The following is a 15496-nucleotide window of genomic DNA, read 5'->3' as shown; positions in this document are numbered from 1 at the left end:
GTGAGTGGAAGGCACCTAAACCAGCAGCTGTTTGAGGTGGTTCCTGATCTCTAGAGTCTGCATGCTCCCAACTGCTTCCTAACGCCTTGGAGCGAACTGCAGAAAGGCAGGAGAGGGTGGCTTATCCCAAGGGAGAAATAAGCTTATTTTTACAATGAAAATGGTGTAAAAAATATAAGTAAGTGAAAAATGAAGAAATATTAATTTGGAAATGTCATGAAAGATGTGAAGTTCCTGAAACAAGGACAGTTATAGCAACCATGAGTCAATCTACCCAGAGAAGTCACTACTTCTAACTCTTTGCTAAACTTAAAGCATAACAAAGAATTTGTTTTGTATTTGAGCTTGAAAGTCAAAACAAGTCTTTTTAGTCCAAAACACATCCATCTGATGAATTTAAAGAATACTTCAGAAAAAGACATGCATATTTTTAGCATATTTAAATGACAGCTCCAATACTAGTGTGGATTGGATTAGGGAAAACAATATATACCTAGGTTAACGCTTGTCTGTTTTCCCTTAGGATTCAGCCAGCTGGTATCCAGCAAATGCACAAACAGATTACTGGGGGGAGAAAAGAAGACTCTCTGACGCAGAGAATTCAGTACTCTCAGATACGCAATCAACCAGGAACCTGTCTTTGAGTTTAACGCTTAATTTGCAGTGATTTTTTTTAATGTATCCACAGAGATAAAATATGCTTGTCCATAAATATGCATGCAAACAGGTACTCTTCTGTAGCTGCACCAACTTTGCATAAACATACATATTTATAGATCCATTATTAATATTTGGTATCTTAGTAATGACCAGATGCACCAAATCACAATGAAAGCCACCCCGCATCAAGTGCATGACAAGAACATTACTTCCCCAGTATTTTGCAGGTGTAACTGTGACATTTACATCTGAAAATGGGATTTGTTTATCGTTATTGTTATTTTTATTACTGGCTACCTTGAGAGCTGCTGGAAGTCCTGGGTGTGGGAGACACCTCTGAAACACCAGCTTTTGCTACACGTGAAAAACCAGCCACATGAAGAAATCCTCACCTTGCCCTGCCCTTTCATCAGGACGATGTTGGAAATGATGGACGGCTGGGTCAGTCTCCACGGAGATTCCACTTGGGCGGCGCTGAAGGAACGGGTGGATTTCTTCACAATATGGTAGTCCTAAGAAACATCAGCAAACAAGGGAAGTCGCTCTGATTGCCTGGCACAGGCACTGGGATGTCATACTGGGAGAACCGCATGTGTCAGGGAAGGAGGGGGGCGAAATATTACAGATATATTCAGAAAAATGTTCAAGGGATGAAATCCTAGCTCATTACAGTCAAAGTCAATCTTGCCACAGTAATTTTCCTGCACGTTGCACAGTAGGATCATTTTGTAATGTACCAGTCACAATTTAAATTAAAAAGATTAAGGGTAGCCTCATGATAGACTGAAGTCCTTATCTAAAAAAGAAAAAGCCTACATCATCAAGTCATTAAAACAAAGAGAAGCAGGATTTTTTTGTTTAAGTCCTCAGATCCCTAGAACTGCAACTCATAAGGTCAGCCTTAGGGCCTCCTGGCCACAGCAAGAAGTAACCCCCATCACCATCCCCATGCTAAAGAAGCTATCCACAGGCGGCCAAGCATTCCCACTTCGGTGTCCAGGCCTGGTTTCAGTCCCCGTGATGTACCTATGTGGCCTTGTTTCACTGCCCTCGCTTGTACGAGCTCCAGACAGATCTCGAAGGACCGATCACGGGGAGGTGCCCAGCGCCAGCCCTGCCCTTCCACCCACCTGCCTGGCTCCCGCCGACTCCAGCTGCTGGGGCAGAGAGTGCTTTCTTCCACCCCGGGAATATTTCACCGCTATTTCGTAGCTCGATTCGCCATTTTCCACTGTCAGCTCATCGTCTTCTCCCACCGACTCCAAGCGGGATCCGGCACCTAGGGAAAACCACAGAAACACATTCTGCAAACATCTCAGAGCTGCTTTATCCTCTTGCCAGAACCTCCTGCAAATCCCGGCTTCAGCAGTGCCTTAAAACAATGCTACGCAGCTCCCAGCTGAGCAGTTAAAAGCTAGTTTTGATCATCCTCAACTAAAAAACTTTTCCTGCTGTCACAGGTTTTTCTACGATCTTTCAGTGATGCTGAACTCCTCAGCGCTGTCGCTCGTGGTAGGAAGGAAAAGCAGAAGGTAATTGAGCCGGTAGCTCAGGGACAGAAAAGAAATTCAGCTGTTCTCACCCAATGGCACTTGCCAGTGCACTAAGCTCTCAAGCTTCATTTATTTAAAATTAAAAGACCTGACACTGTAGCAGTATTCATTTCTGGAGGTGTCATGTCACTTTGAGGGAAATTTTTCTGGAATGGAAAAAGGAAAAATGTGCCAAATAAATGCTATTTTCTTTCCTTCTGGCAACGATCCCAGTTGTCTTAAAGAGGAGACGAGTGCAGAGTTCATGTAAGAAACAGAATTATTTGTCTTGAAGGACATCCTGTAATTAGCCGCAGAGCACCCCGCGCCTCTCACCAGGGCTCCTCCAACTCTCATTTTCTCTGAGGTCCCCACAGGATCCCCAGTCACAGCAGTTCCCGCACATTTATCCTTGCCATTTCCCCACCAGGCAGGGAAGGGCCATTAACCCCTATTTTACAGATGAAAACCCAAGACACAGACAGGCCAAATTCATGCAAGTTGGAGTTCATGATGCGGTTTTAAGATTACTTTAAACCAACATTGAGTTGGAGCTGCCACAGAACGGGCCAGCTCTGCCTTCCCTTCATCCTCCTTGCCTTGTCCTTACCCTGGGGATGGGGCTCACAAGCCATGGGCTTAGGCAGACCTGCTCTAAATTTGCCCAGGGGAGCCCCAAAACCCTTTTCTGCCATCTCCTCCTCGCCCGGAGGCTGTGCAACTGTCGCTGCCAGCACCGGGGAGGGATGGAACACACAGCCGGGGCTGCTGCTCTTTTTCACTCAGCATTAAAGCAATTCCACTGCCGCATCCACAGGCAGAATTTGTGCCCACCGCCCAGAGCGCGATTTAAACCCGCTCCCTGCTTTTGGGTGGGAAATTACCTCTGGGTTTTGAAGCTCCTGGCCACGCAGGACACCACTGCTGCACACAACCAGGACAGCTATCTTGGCAGGACCCGGCATCTTGGCACTTCTTTCACTCCCAAACCCTCCTGGCACCTACAACTAATCCTTTCCCGTCACCTCTCCCTCTCTTCTTCCAGGAGGACAGTTACATTTCTGGGTTTTCTGCCCATTTCTGAATGCAGCTTCCCTTCCCACGCTTGGGACCAGGCTGGGGGATGCTCCAGGCTCACCCACAGTCCAGGGGCATCAGCAGGAACCGGGGCTGGATCCCCAGTGAGCCACCAACACACAGCCACAGGGGCTACAGGCAGGGGAGCTCCCCGGGGGATGCCAAAAATATCTGAGTAAATGGAAATCAAGGTGAGCACAGGAGGGAGGGAGGGCAGCAGGCTTGGAGAGTACTAGGGATAAGAACATCTTCAAGCTCTGCACACAGGTTACTGCTAAGATTTGGGGAAAAGTCAACAGAAAATAAGGGGAGTATTCACCATAATGGGTATGTCCCCCATCTCAGCATTAGAGCACACTGAAATGTATAGGGAATGTAAATGTTAATGAAGAGTGACAGAGAAGTGAAAGGAAAGAAAAAAAAAAAGGGGGAAAAAAAAGAAAAAAGAAAGACGCTTCCAAAATTTTGTTTCATCTTTCTGTGTGTACAATAGTTCAACTCAGGAGGCTGAATGAAAACATCTTACAGATGGGGTTTTCCTTCCAAATTAAACCAATATAATCTCCAAAGGAAAGAAAACCTATCTTCCTTTTAGAAAGCAAAAATAAATACACAACATAAAAATCTTACTATTCCTATCTTTTATCAACCCAGCTTTACCTTGGGATCGACTTCTGTATTTCAGTATGCCACTTCCCAGAGCTGGACTCTGGTTGTTTCCTTTGGACACTTCTGCACAAGCTGGATCTTGAGACTTCTCAGTTTCCATCACCTGAAAAAATGAAAAAAACCCCAACCCCAAACTTATTTACTTGTAAACCAGAGAAGTTGATGGAATTCCTCTCATTTTTACTAAGCGACAAAAATTCCACTGCACATCATCTTTTTTTTTCCAAAACGTTTCATTGCATTGAGCCAGCACACATGTCTATAAGTAATTTTCAGCAATGCCTTTGGACGTTATTGCAAATATTACCGACGGGTACCCATACCTCAGGAGGCTCAGGAGGGCCAGGGGTCCGCTGCAGGGTACCACAATAATGCCCCCAGAGTGCCTGCAGTACCCACAGCACCCCGTCCAGGTGCTTCCACATACAGTTTAACAAAATTTGAACATAGCTGTTATTGCAGTTTGTTCAGCTCAGCACGCTTTCAGAGACCTCACATCTTTATAGAGAAAACTACTTTAAAGAAGTGTTATTTTATTGTTAGTGTCTGGAGCTGAATGCTGATGCATAATGGATGAAAAACTAATTTAACAGAAAGTTGTGAAGACTGCACAGCTAAGCACTTAAAAGCCTGGAAACACTCAAATTTACATGTGGACTTGCAACCCTGCCACCCCAAGTAAATGCATTGAGACGGGAGGAGTCTGTTTGCCTAGATGCAGGTGACAATAGAAGGTGACAATGTACAGCAGCATGGCCACACACGTCCTGCTCCTGCTCCTGCACAGCCAGGGATGAGCAGAGCTGCCCACGTGCAAAGCCCACAAAGACTCTCCTCAACCCATACCTTGTGGAAGACTTCAGTGATTCCCTTCTCCACTCACTGCTTCCTTTACTAAGCTACAGAAGTCACATTTTCCTAGAGGTACCGCTACACAGTGATTCTCGACATGCTGCCCACACACGCACAAATTCTTTTGCATTTTCATCCCATCACCCATCACGCATCCTCTGTGCAATTATCCAGACAGCTCATGGCAAGGATGACAAAATTTCCAATAACACCACTTACTGGATGCATTATACTTCTAATGTACTATATAAACTGCTGGAAGTCAGTTTAAAAAAAAAAAAATTCTGCCCAAATGACTAAACAGTCTTATTGTTAAAATAATTTCTACTTCCACTATTAAAGCTTAAAAATAGCAGAATCTCCCTAAGAACCTGCCTCCCATCCCCAGTCCCTTTTATCCCCAAACCAAGAAAGCCAAAGTATATCTTTCGCACAGAGTCTAGACTTTGTGATTTCAGTTCTGTCGTGGTTTAACCCCAGATGGCAACTAGGACCACACAGCCGTTCGCTCCCTCCCTCCCATGAGTAGGACAGGGAGAAGAGGGAGAAAAAGGAGAAAAAGCCTCGTGGGTTGAGATAAGGACAGTTTAATAGAGCAGTTATGGAAGAGAAAAAAAGAAACAACAAACAACGGTAAAAGAATATAGAAAATACAGTGATGCAAGACAATTGCTCAGCACCCGATGGTCGATTGCCCAGCCCATCCCGAGCAGTGATCGCCGATTCCTGCCCCCCAGCCAAGCCCCATTTATACACTGAGCATGACCTCTGTGGTGTGGAAAACTCCTCTGGCCAGCTTGTCCTGTCTGTGCTCCCTCTCGGCTTCCATGGGAAGCTGAAAAATTCCTTGCCTTAGTATAAACATCGCTTAGCAACAACTAAAACAATATGTGTTATCAACATTATTCTCATACTAAATCCAAAACATAGCAGCCACTAGGAAGAAAATTAACTCTATCCCAGCTGAAACCAGGACAAGTTCAGAGGGTAAAAACTTCAGGAAAAGATAAAACTGGCAGATAACAGGAAACTGGAACGGAAACTGCTTTTTATTCCTCCCCATACAACATGAGCCGCTACACATAGTTTACACATAGATTGCAAATCCTAGCTAGTTCTTGTTGATTTTTGAAGGCATTGCAGCACCTACTCCAGAGGCCACTTCCTAGTATCGAATACTTTGCAGCTCACAGCTCTGAGTAATAGGATTCATCTAAAGAAGTCTGAGAAAACCAGTGCTTACAATTTGGCCATCCCAGTGAGGGACTCATTACAAAAAACTTGTCAGAAATCAAATCAAAAACCCCACCCAACAGACCCACAGACAAAGTATCACCAACTCTCCCTATGATCCCTTGAGAGCATACCCAGAAGACAGCAGAATTGTTTAGAAGTGAGACGGGACTTCATGGATCACACGAAGTTACGCTGGAATTTACCATATAAACGACAATACCCTTTATAAGTGAGAATTCCTCCCCTGTAGAAAGGTAGAAATTGGTTGTACAAACACACAAAAAACCCTACAGAGCTTGTGGTTTCAAAGGTGTAAAAAACAATCCATACTTGGGAGCAGTGTTAACTCTGTGGTGGAAAAATATCTGAAGCATAGGGATGGAGGAAAACAAGGGGGGATGCTGACCCCAAGCAGCCAGTGTTGTTGGCATGCTGTTTAACTATCCTCACAGACAGGGATGGGTCCAACCTCACTTTTCTGGAGCTGAGCACAACCCAGCTTGGGTCGTTTCTGCGAACCGTATGGGCATGGGCAGTTAACACCTGATGAGACCACACAAGTCCCATTCCGAAGCTGGATTGCTTCCTCCAGCTCAGAGCATGGGGGAAAAAACTGGGATTGTCTGCCGCGGGGTACAGAGAGATGCTGAAATCACCACTGCCACGGCCAGTTTCCACACCGCGCCTGGGCTCAAGGTTGACCCATGTGGTACATCTTGTGCTTCTACTACACAGCACTTGGATTTGGTTTGGAGCTTTTTCTTTTTTTTTTTGGCTTTTGTTTATTTTGACTGCACAACAGAAGCAAGTAGAGATGCATTCTGCAATTACACCCATTTCCACCTCGTGGGCTGGGAGGAAGAAGAGGAGACAATGGCCACCTCCTTGAAAATGGTGTGCTCCGTCCCTTCACCTCAACGCTGCGCAACCCCGCAGGCTGTGAGCCTGCAGACAACAGAACACCCCCCAAACCCCACGTGTGACGTGCAGAAGGACATGTGTGTGCAAACATCAGTGCTAGGGAAAGCCTCAAGGCGTCCTCAGTGGCTTTCTGAAACAACATTTTATCCAGCTTGGCTTCAGACTACAATAAGAAGTGAAAACACCTAAATTACCTGTGTCTGTGTTTATTTCTCTTTTTAGCAAAAATAGTTTTCCAACAGTAATTATAAACATGTAGAGAAAGACACTTTAGCATTCACAACAAAGCAGATATTCTTTAAGTTGTTGAGCCTGTCTAATAAACCACCAACAGTTCTACCCTACTCGGAAAACACTTATAAATCCAATCCACAAAGCTTGCGAGAACTCCCCAAAGTTGTGCGTCTGTGATCTTTGGCTCTGTTATAACTCAGACAAGAAGAAAAACCCAGCTCCACCTTCTCCTTCTGGCCACACGTGAATGTATCACTTTACTGTCTCCAGGCAGCCGCCCGCATTTAACCATGCCATTTTAATTTTCCTCACTTTCAGGGAAACGGAGCTTATTATTTCAGTTCTGTATGTCTCTTATTAAACTAAACCAATAAATCCTGCCCAATGCTGTCCCGGCCTTAAGGACAAGGGGAGCTTTAACACATACAGTAGTTTGAAAGGAGATCTAAAAATAGAGCCCATTTTGCCAGTTCATTAAGTAGCTCCAGGATCAAGCGATGGTGACATCTCAATTGATTTCAAAGGAGACGGCGCTATCAGGGACACGCGGTCCTGGCACCGCACCAGAAGGAAAAACTGCCCCCAGAGTCCTCGCTTGGGCAAAGCTCCAGCGTGACCAGCCCCTTAATTAGGCGAGATGAGGAGCGGGATTATGAGAGCCTGCATTGTTTAACTGCAAACAGCTTGGCAATCGCCGCCGATCTGCAAAAACAAGGCGGCACGCCGGGGATGACACAATTTAATAAGCAAACGGCTTTACTGCTGGCATTGCGGAGCTCCGAAGCTGCTGCTTTTCCCATCGGCCATCCCATCCGACTCCCCCCGGCAGGACTGGGAGGCGCTGGGGAGCGATAGAGGCATGGAGGGAAGTTCAACCTGATAGTTGGGGAGCCAAACAGTGGGAATTAGACTGAGCCATCTGCGGCACATCAAATTCAGCCCTACCTGCACTGGCAAAGCAAGCCCAGCAGCAAGCCCATTGCCCTTCTTAAAGAGCAAAGAGGAATGGCCGTGCCCCTGCACAAGCTCCACAGGAAAATTCCTCACCTTTAGGACAAGAGGAAACGGCCTCTAGCTGTGCCAGGGGAGGTTTAGACTGGATATTAGGAGAAATTTCTACACCAAAAGGGTTGTCAAGCATTGGAACAGGCTGCCCAGGGAAGTGGTGGAGTCACCATCCCTGGAGGTATTTAAAAGACAGGTAGACGTGGTGCTCAGTGACATGGTTTAGTGATGGTTTTTGTCAGTGTCAGGTTGATGGCTGGACTTGATGATCTGAAAGGTCCCTTCCAACCTAGGCAATTCTGTGATCTTCTTTGGTCCCGACGCAGCCAGGACAGTTTTTCCTTAAGCAGCACTACCCCAAACATATTTAACCATGAAACATCCCGAGGCCGCAGTCCGTAGGGCGTCTGGCAGGATGAACCCCGACACTCCAGCTGCCACCAGCCCCTCCAGACAAAGGTGCAAACCCCCCGATGCAAACCTGGATTCACCTGGTCCCTGCACAAGGTCCTCTTTCCTCTTCCCTCCAGATTAGCTGATGCCTTAGAGGCTTCAGCCTTTCCGAAAGTTTTGGAGACTTTCTTTGAAGATCTATTATAATGCTAGTTGTTCCAGTTATTTGTGCAGTTATTTATTGCTTTCTGGAGCACAGCATGCTTTAAGCTTTAAATGTACCAGGTAGGCAGGGAGCTCCACAGGCCCCTTTCCCTTGCACAGAAAGCAAAATACCTTCCTGTTTAAATTAGCTCTTTTTCAACTTAATTGAATCCGTCTCCCAGATAAATTACAAACTGCAGCACTGCAATTTACCAGAATTAACACTGCAAACGATGCAGAGGACATGGATTTTCTAATCTTGGCCAGCAGTGAGTTTCCCATGGCTTACTGCTATGTCTTAGGGCATGGACAAAGCTGCCCGGATGCCGGGAAGAGCAGGATGAGTCAGGATGCACAGCATCAGGGGCTGCAGCACCCAGGGGCACCTTTCTGAAATGCAGCACCCTCAGCCAAACCAAATTAACCCCAAATTTAATCATTCCTGGAGCAAACTACAGGGCTCCATGATTCTGGGACTCTCCTCTTCCAAAGACTATTGCGTTGCTGCTCCTCTCTGCCATGGCACAAACACAGAGATCCAAATGGAGCAGGGATGGAGGAAAAGAGGAGGAACATCACCTCCGTGTCGGTGCTAATTCAGTGCCTTAACTGGCATCTTAGAAAAAACTGGTTGCCCCGGCTTCTCTGCCAGCGCGAAGCTGCTGGGGCAGACAGTGCCTTTTCATGTTGTCCAGGGCAGGCTCCACCAGCTTGGCTCAGATTTGGGCTATATTTAGCAATGCTGTGAAACAAAGCACTGGCCCGCCTTCCCCAGCAGCTCGTCTGGGAATTGCCCATGCCAGTACCACTGGCCACAGCCCCTGCTTCCTCCTGCCCAGGCAAAGGGGACGGGAACCTGAGGCCTCCATTGCCTAATTATAAAGAAAGTGTTGGAAAACTCCCAGTTCATGTGCAGCAAGAATGAGGAAGTCTGATAAAGAGTCAAGAACTGTAGCTGCCCTATTTTCTGAATAGGTGGAAATGCCAAATAAATAAAACAAAAAGCTTTAAAGTGGTCTCTAAGAATGCCTGGTCTATCACTCTACCAAATGCCTGCATTCAAAAGCCACCCTAAACCTTCACTGCAATGCAGTTGTTGCTAGAAAGGGCACTACTGTCAGCTTCGGGAGGTGCAAAACCCCAATGGTTACTTTTATTGCTCTTTACCAAGCCTACGGAATGGTCACACACAACCCCGCACATGGAACATAACGAGTAGCTCCCTGGCACAAAGGCAGCCTGTGCACCCTCAGCGAATGCACTGCGACAGAGCTGAGTCCCTCCCATCTTCCTGAACGCTCCATTTGATTTTGTACAAGACACACCAAAACTTTCTTCAATGTGTTTGGTACCAGGAGCCCCAACGCACGGACCACGGCCCAGCAGATGCTGGCAGGTTCTTGGTGTAGCAGGATCCCAGCCATGCCAGATCCAAGGACTGAGTGGGGCAATGTCGTATTTTTGGTCAGGGCTGCAGTTAAACAAAACAGACTTAATTTTCAGGTTTCCAAACAGTTGCTAAAATTAATATCAATGTTTTGAAGAGACAAAGCATTAAAAAATAGCCTTTTAAATAGGAAAAAAATGCAGGAAATGGCTAATGCAGCTAAGTTCTCTGAGAAACAGATATCACAGAAAACACATGCCCTGGAAATAGTTATGATGCTCCCAGTTAAACAGTTCCCAATCCTTTTTGGACCAGACTATTCTTCTTCTGCAATATATTATGATTTTCACTAGAAACAGCTTCTAAGCTAAAGGAAATCAAATGCACACATATCTGAAATGGTGCGCAAACAGATCACTGCTGTTTCCTTTTCTATGCTTAATCCCTTTTTTCCTTCTGAAAAGCATGACACTTTTGCGTGCAGTTTACTCGTTGCCCACGAGATGTCTCCATGTGCTGCAGAGAGGTCCCAGAAGATTCGTCCTGGTAAACAGAAGGGACAAACATGGAACTCAAGCTGTGCGAAAGCTGGTCCAGCTCTTCCATTATTTTCTTTAATAAATGCTCAGTTCACGGCTTAGCACGAATCCAGAGTCTATCCATCATGACAAACAATAAACTGCTTCTGCCTTTTTTTTTTTTTTAAATTACAACCTTTTTACTCATGATGAGGGACAAAGCAAGCAATAAACAGTCCTCAAAATAAACAACCCCCCTGAGAATGAAGCAAGATCTTCCTAATACCAAAGTCAACCCACAGCTGCAAAGAGTGTTCCCATGACACAGCTGGTGGAGAGCTTTGGATTTCAGCTCCAAACCCACATTTTATATCATCCTAAGCACATGAGAGGATATGGAATATGTAAGCATTAAGTGTCTTCCATACCTGAATCAGGGAGCTGAAGCCTCATATATTATATAGGCTGCATTTATTCAAGCGCGGCAGATCTCAAATGAGTTTCAGCCCAGATCAACCAAGACTGGACTGTGTACGTGCTCAAGAATTTGCAGATAAATAAACGGCAGAGGTAACAATATGACGTTGACACTAACTCTCAAACCCTACAGCCTTTATCATGCTTCTGTTAATGTATGTGAACCGCATGGCTGTGACAGCATCTCTCTCGTTCCAGTGCCATGAGGGGGTTATTTTTAGCTTGTTAAAGGCAGTTCATCTCCTTCAAAACTGGGCGGTTATCCAAACAGCCAAAGGAGAGACAGCCTGTACTGTATCTGTTGCTTTATGGGAAAAACCCTCATTCACAAAAACAAAGGCCACGCAGAACCTGTACTGTAGATAAACTTGTGTTTCTATTACTCCACTGACTTGGCTTTCAAACATATCACATGGGAAGAGCAAAAATTCTAACTCTGGGCATTGTCTACACTGATATTTATGGTCAAGCCAAAAAGGTTATCTTCCACCAGTCCAAGCCAGAGGAGATATTTCACAGTTTCTAGGCTGCATCACGTCTACAAGGAACACATCAGAGCACCAGCCCCTGGGCGAAACAGTTTTCTCTGGGCTTGCCTTTAACACGGAGGCAGTAGAAAGTGTCCCAGAAGGGCTGGGAGCCAGGCACACGGAAGGACGCGATTGCTGCTGAGGAACTCCCTCCTGACCTGAAGAACACATTTGCGTTACCGTCTCCCTGACAGGTGAATTTCAGAATGTGTGAAAAACAGTAATTCAATGACGCTGCCTGCCCGGGGGCCTTTCACCACTCTTCCTCCCACCCCACACTCATGGGATGTGTGCCCACACCTTCCCCAAGCCCTTGCCAGCGCCACACCACCACCATCAGCCCGTCACTGAGCATCCCCCTGGCAATATGACGAATTGCAATTGCTTATTTTAATATGATAAGGCTTCTGGAAACAGCACAAGAAGAACAGACATATTGGGCGAACAAGATTTGGTCCCCAAATATTTTGTCATTTTCTCTTGCCCCAAATTCCTAACCACATTTAGTCTAAAAACTTGCATTTCCCCAGTCCTCTGGAGTCACTGTAGGACCCAGCGTGTCTGCTCAGCCACAGCATGAGCGAAGGGCACTGCACGGGCACAGACGCACGGACATGCTGGACAAGACTGTCCTTCTGTACAAGACAGCTACAGTGCTGCCAGACTTTCAACAAATGCAGCCTTTACAGCAGCTCCAAGCCATGGGAAGACGCAGCCGGTCCCTGCCCTCGCCTGCCCCTTCCAAGGGCAACCTGGCACGAGGCGGGATCTGCGAACATTGCCAGCCCTCACCATGAAGAGGAAAGGAGTTATTAAACCCTTCTCCAGGACAAGGGCTGGCCACAACCGAGCCTCACACCAACCTCTTCATCTTCTCCTCCCCCCCCGCCAAGTAAAGCATTTCATCGCAAAGCAGATTTCTGCCAGCAAAAGCTCTTTCTTGCTTTTTTTTCCCAGCCATGCGGTACTGTTTGAGGAGTGAGACGTGTTTCAGCAACCTCTTTGGAGACTGCAGTGCCCTAATGGGAACGAACGCTCAAGTCCTCCAAGTAATGAGGGTCCCTCCCCGCGCTCTGCACACATTTAATTGTTGAGTTATGCTTCCTGTTCCTTCTCGGTGCTAATGCTTTCTCTGAAATTCTCTCCCAGTGTTTCCAGAAGAACTTTTGACCCCAAGTGTGTTTTTAAACTTACAGCATTGTTATCCTCTTCCTTATTATGCTTGCACGGCTACAGGTAATTACATATGGATTCCCCAGTAAGACAGAAAGGCTCAGGAGAGAAAATAACTAATCAGTCCTCAGCTCAGATAAAATATGAAAATGGGGAAGGGGGGGGGTGTTAACAAATGCATTTCTGCACACTCACAGAACAGGTTTATTTGTCCACTTTCAGCTGCATGCCTTGCAAAAAACACAAGTAGGTTTTGGCAGGGCTAAGGAAACCCAGATCATGCAAGAAACCTTTAACCGGAGATATCCTGTCTCTGTTACGTGTAGGAGGATGGAGACCTTGCTGGGTCACAGCCGTCTCCACATGCAACGCACCCACAGCTTGCATGAAGGTACTTCAGGTCAACGCGAGTTGATTAAACATGAGCAAAAGGGTTTCTCCATCCCTCAGCCAGAGGGTCCCGCAGGCAGGGATGCTGCCAGAGGTCACTTCCCCGGGGCTCGCCTGCGTGGTGGGCTTGGGCACGGGGAGGGAAATAGGTTCCCTTCCCAGCATCCCCCCCAACAGGCAGGGACAGCGATGACCTCCTTTCCCAAATAAGAAATTTCTCTTTTCTATAATTCTGTTCTGCACGGAATAGACTTGGCTCAGGGTCCTGCCTCCAGCATCACGAGCAGCGGACGCCCCAGGGAGGGCACACGATTAAGCAAAGCACAGAATGCCTACAGAAAAGCCTGAGAATAGTCCCCAGGCTTTCCTCCCTGCCTCCAGCAACTACTGATTAAGAGGCTGATACCCTTTAGTAACTTTTTGGGATTTCAGCGCACTAATATGAAGCTGGTCACTGAAGCTGAACCCTTCAAAAATACAGTACTCAGATCATCATATATTGAACAACACTGCACCAGCAGAAAAAAAGGTAAAAAACTTTGAAACAACTAAGAATGGTACATGCGCCTCTGTCTGGGGATCACAAATGCCCCAAATTCATCAAATGCTTTGCAAATTCTTGGTAGACCTGCTTTCCCTTTAGAGTTGATTTCCCAGGTTGCTCCGCCAGCCATCAGTACAGTGACAGATTCAATTTCAAGCAATAGAAATACTAGGAAAAGTGAATTAGAATTAAAAATAAATCGTCAAAGACAAATACTGTCATATCATCCTACTTCACTTTGACATAAATAATGACATTTTAAAATAGCAATATCAACTGCACAAGGCAAAATATGGATTTGGAGGGAGAGCTTAAAATCCCCAAAGTGCCTCAGGACAATTTAACACAAGACGACTCTGTGGCCCAGAAGTCTGTATCTGAAGTTAAGGAACATTTTGGCCAAACTAGCTCTAAAAGAAATGCATTTTAAGCATATAATGTAATCCTTTTTCTGCCTGGCAGCAAGAGTTTTATTAAAGTTAGGACTTTAAGGGATGTTTCATGTTAAACAGGGCTTTACATAAGGAGACTGTGTAAGAACAGAGGTCCAATTATATTGTATTACGAAATTTTTATTAATGAAACACAGCAAGTGGCCTATCAAGTAAGACTTACAAGTGATCTTTCTCTCCAATTACAGTTTTCAAGTGTCACTAAACTCTTCTGCTGTATCCTGGGGAAGGTGATTAGCTCAGACTATATTTCCCTAGCTGCAAACACTGGAGCAGAACCTAAGAGTTTTAAAGAACTTGCTCACAGGGAAAATTTTTAACATCCAGCCCCTAGAAAAGAGATTTATTTATTTCTTTTTTATTATTTTATTCACTGAATTGTAGAGTAAGGCAGGTTGGAAGGGACATTTCGGGGTCCCTGGTCCAGCCCCCATCTCAAAGCAGAGACAGGTTAGACCAGGTTGCTAAGGGCTGGGTCCAGATGGGTTTTGAGTATCTACAAGGTTGAAGATTTGAATATATACCTAAGTTCCAAGTGATTATCTTTTCTGCCTGGCAGTGTCCCTTTGAATTCACACAGGACTTCACTGAACACCTCACTATGCGTATGTGAGCTTCAAGAGGGTCTCCGTCTCTCAGGAGGGCTCTGCAGAGCTCCTGGAGGTAACACTGACCCATCTGCACCCAAGGACGGTGCCTGCTTCAGCCTTTAAGCAATCAGGTGCTAAGGCATTAATAGCAAGTCCATCAGATCTATAAATTAGGATTCTGAATACTCAACACTGAACTATATCCATAGCGAAGTTAATGAAAGAAGACTCTGGGCAACATTAAGAGCTGCTGCAAGTTTTGTGGTATCTTCTACACTGGTCAGCAGAGGGACAGTGAAGCATCAGCTGATGATAAATCATTCTTAATTAATTGTTGTTACCTAATCACCCAGCACCCAACAGCATCCCTTTAACTGTCTACGAAGCCTTGCACAGTAAACAAGAAAATTCATTAACCTCTTGTCAGAGGTTAGAAACTGGTGGTGAGAAAGGTAACTCCTGGCCAGAGCTGGGTTGAGAATTGGTTTCAAATCTATGAGGTCTGACAGTTAAATTAAGACCACAGTCTCAGTTACCTAGTCCAGACCTTGAGTACCAGCCACTCTGGAAGTCTAAAACAATTACATTTGTACTGATTAAAAATAGCCCAGCTTAGTTCCTTCTTCAATTACCAGTCACACTGTCATCCCTT

The 15496-nt window shown here is 45.7% G+C and overlaps 1 protein-coding gene across 5 annotated transcripts in view; it reads right to left on the bottom strand.

The window, feature by feature from the left end:
• Positions 1-15496, bottom strand: part of PDZD2 (PDZ domain containing 2) — a 147240-nt gene that overhangs the window by 36429 nt on the left and 95315 nt on the right. For all 5 annotated transcript variants that reach the window (XM_054185692.1, XM_054185690.1, XM_054185691.1 and 2 more), the window contains 3 exons: positions 3930-4041; positions 1791-1939; positions 1053-1172 (listed from right to left, as the gene is read on the bottom strand). In XM_054185692.1, the coding sequence (XP_054041667.1) occupies positions 1053-1172; positions 1791-1939; positions 3930-4041 (381 nt within the window). The remainder of the gene's footprint in view (positions 1-1052; positions 1173-1790; positions 1940-3929; positions 4042-15496) is intronic.

The sequence above is a fragment of the Rissa tridactyla genome, chromosome Z (assembly GCF_028500815.1).
Source record: "Rissa tridactyla isolate bRisTri1 chromosome Z, bRisTri1.patW.cur.20221130, whole genome shotgun sequence".
NCBI classification, from domain to species: Eukaryota; Metazoa; Chordata; class Aves; order Charadriiformes; family Laridae; genus Rissa; species Rissa tridactyla.
This window is presented reverse-complemented; position numbering and strand designations above follow the sequence as displayed.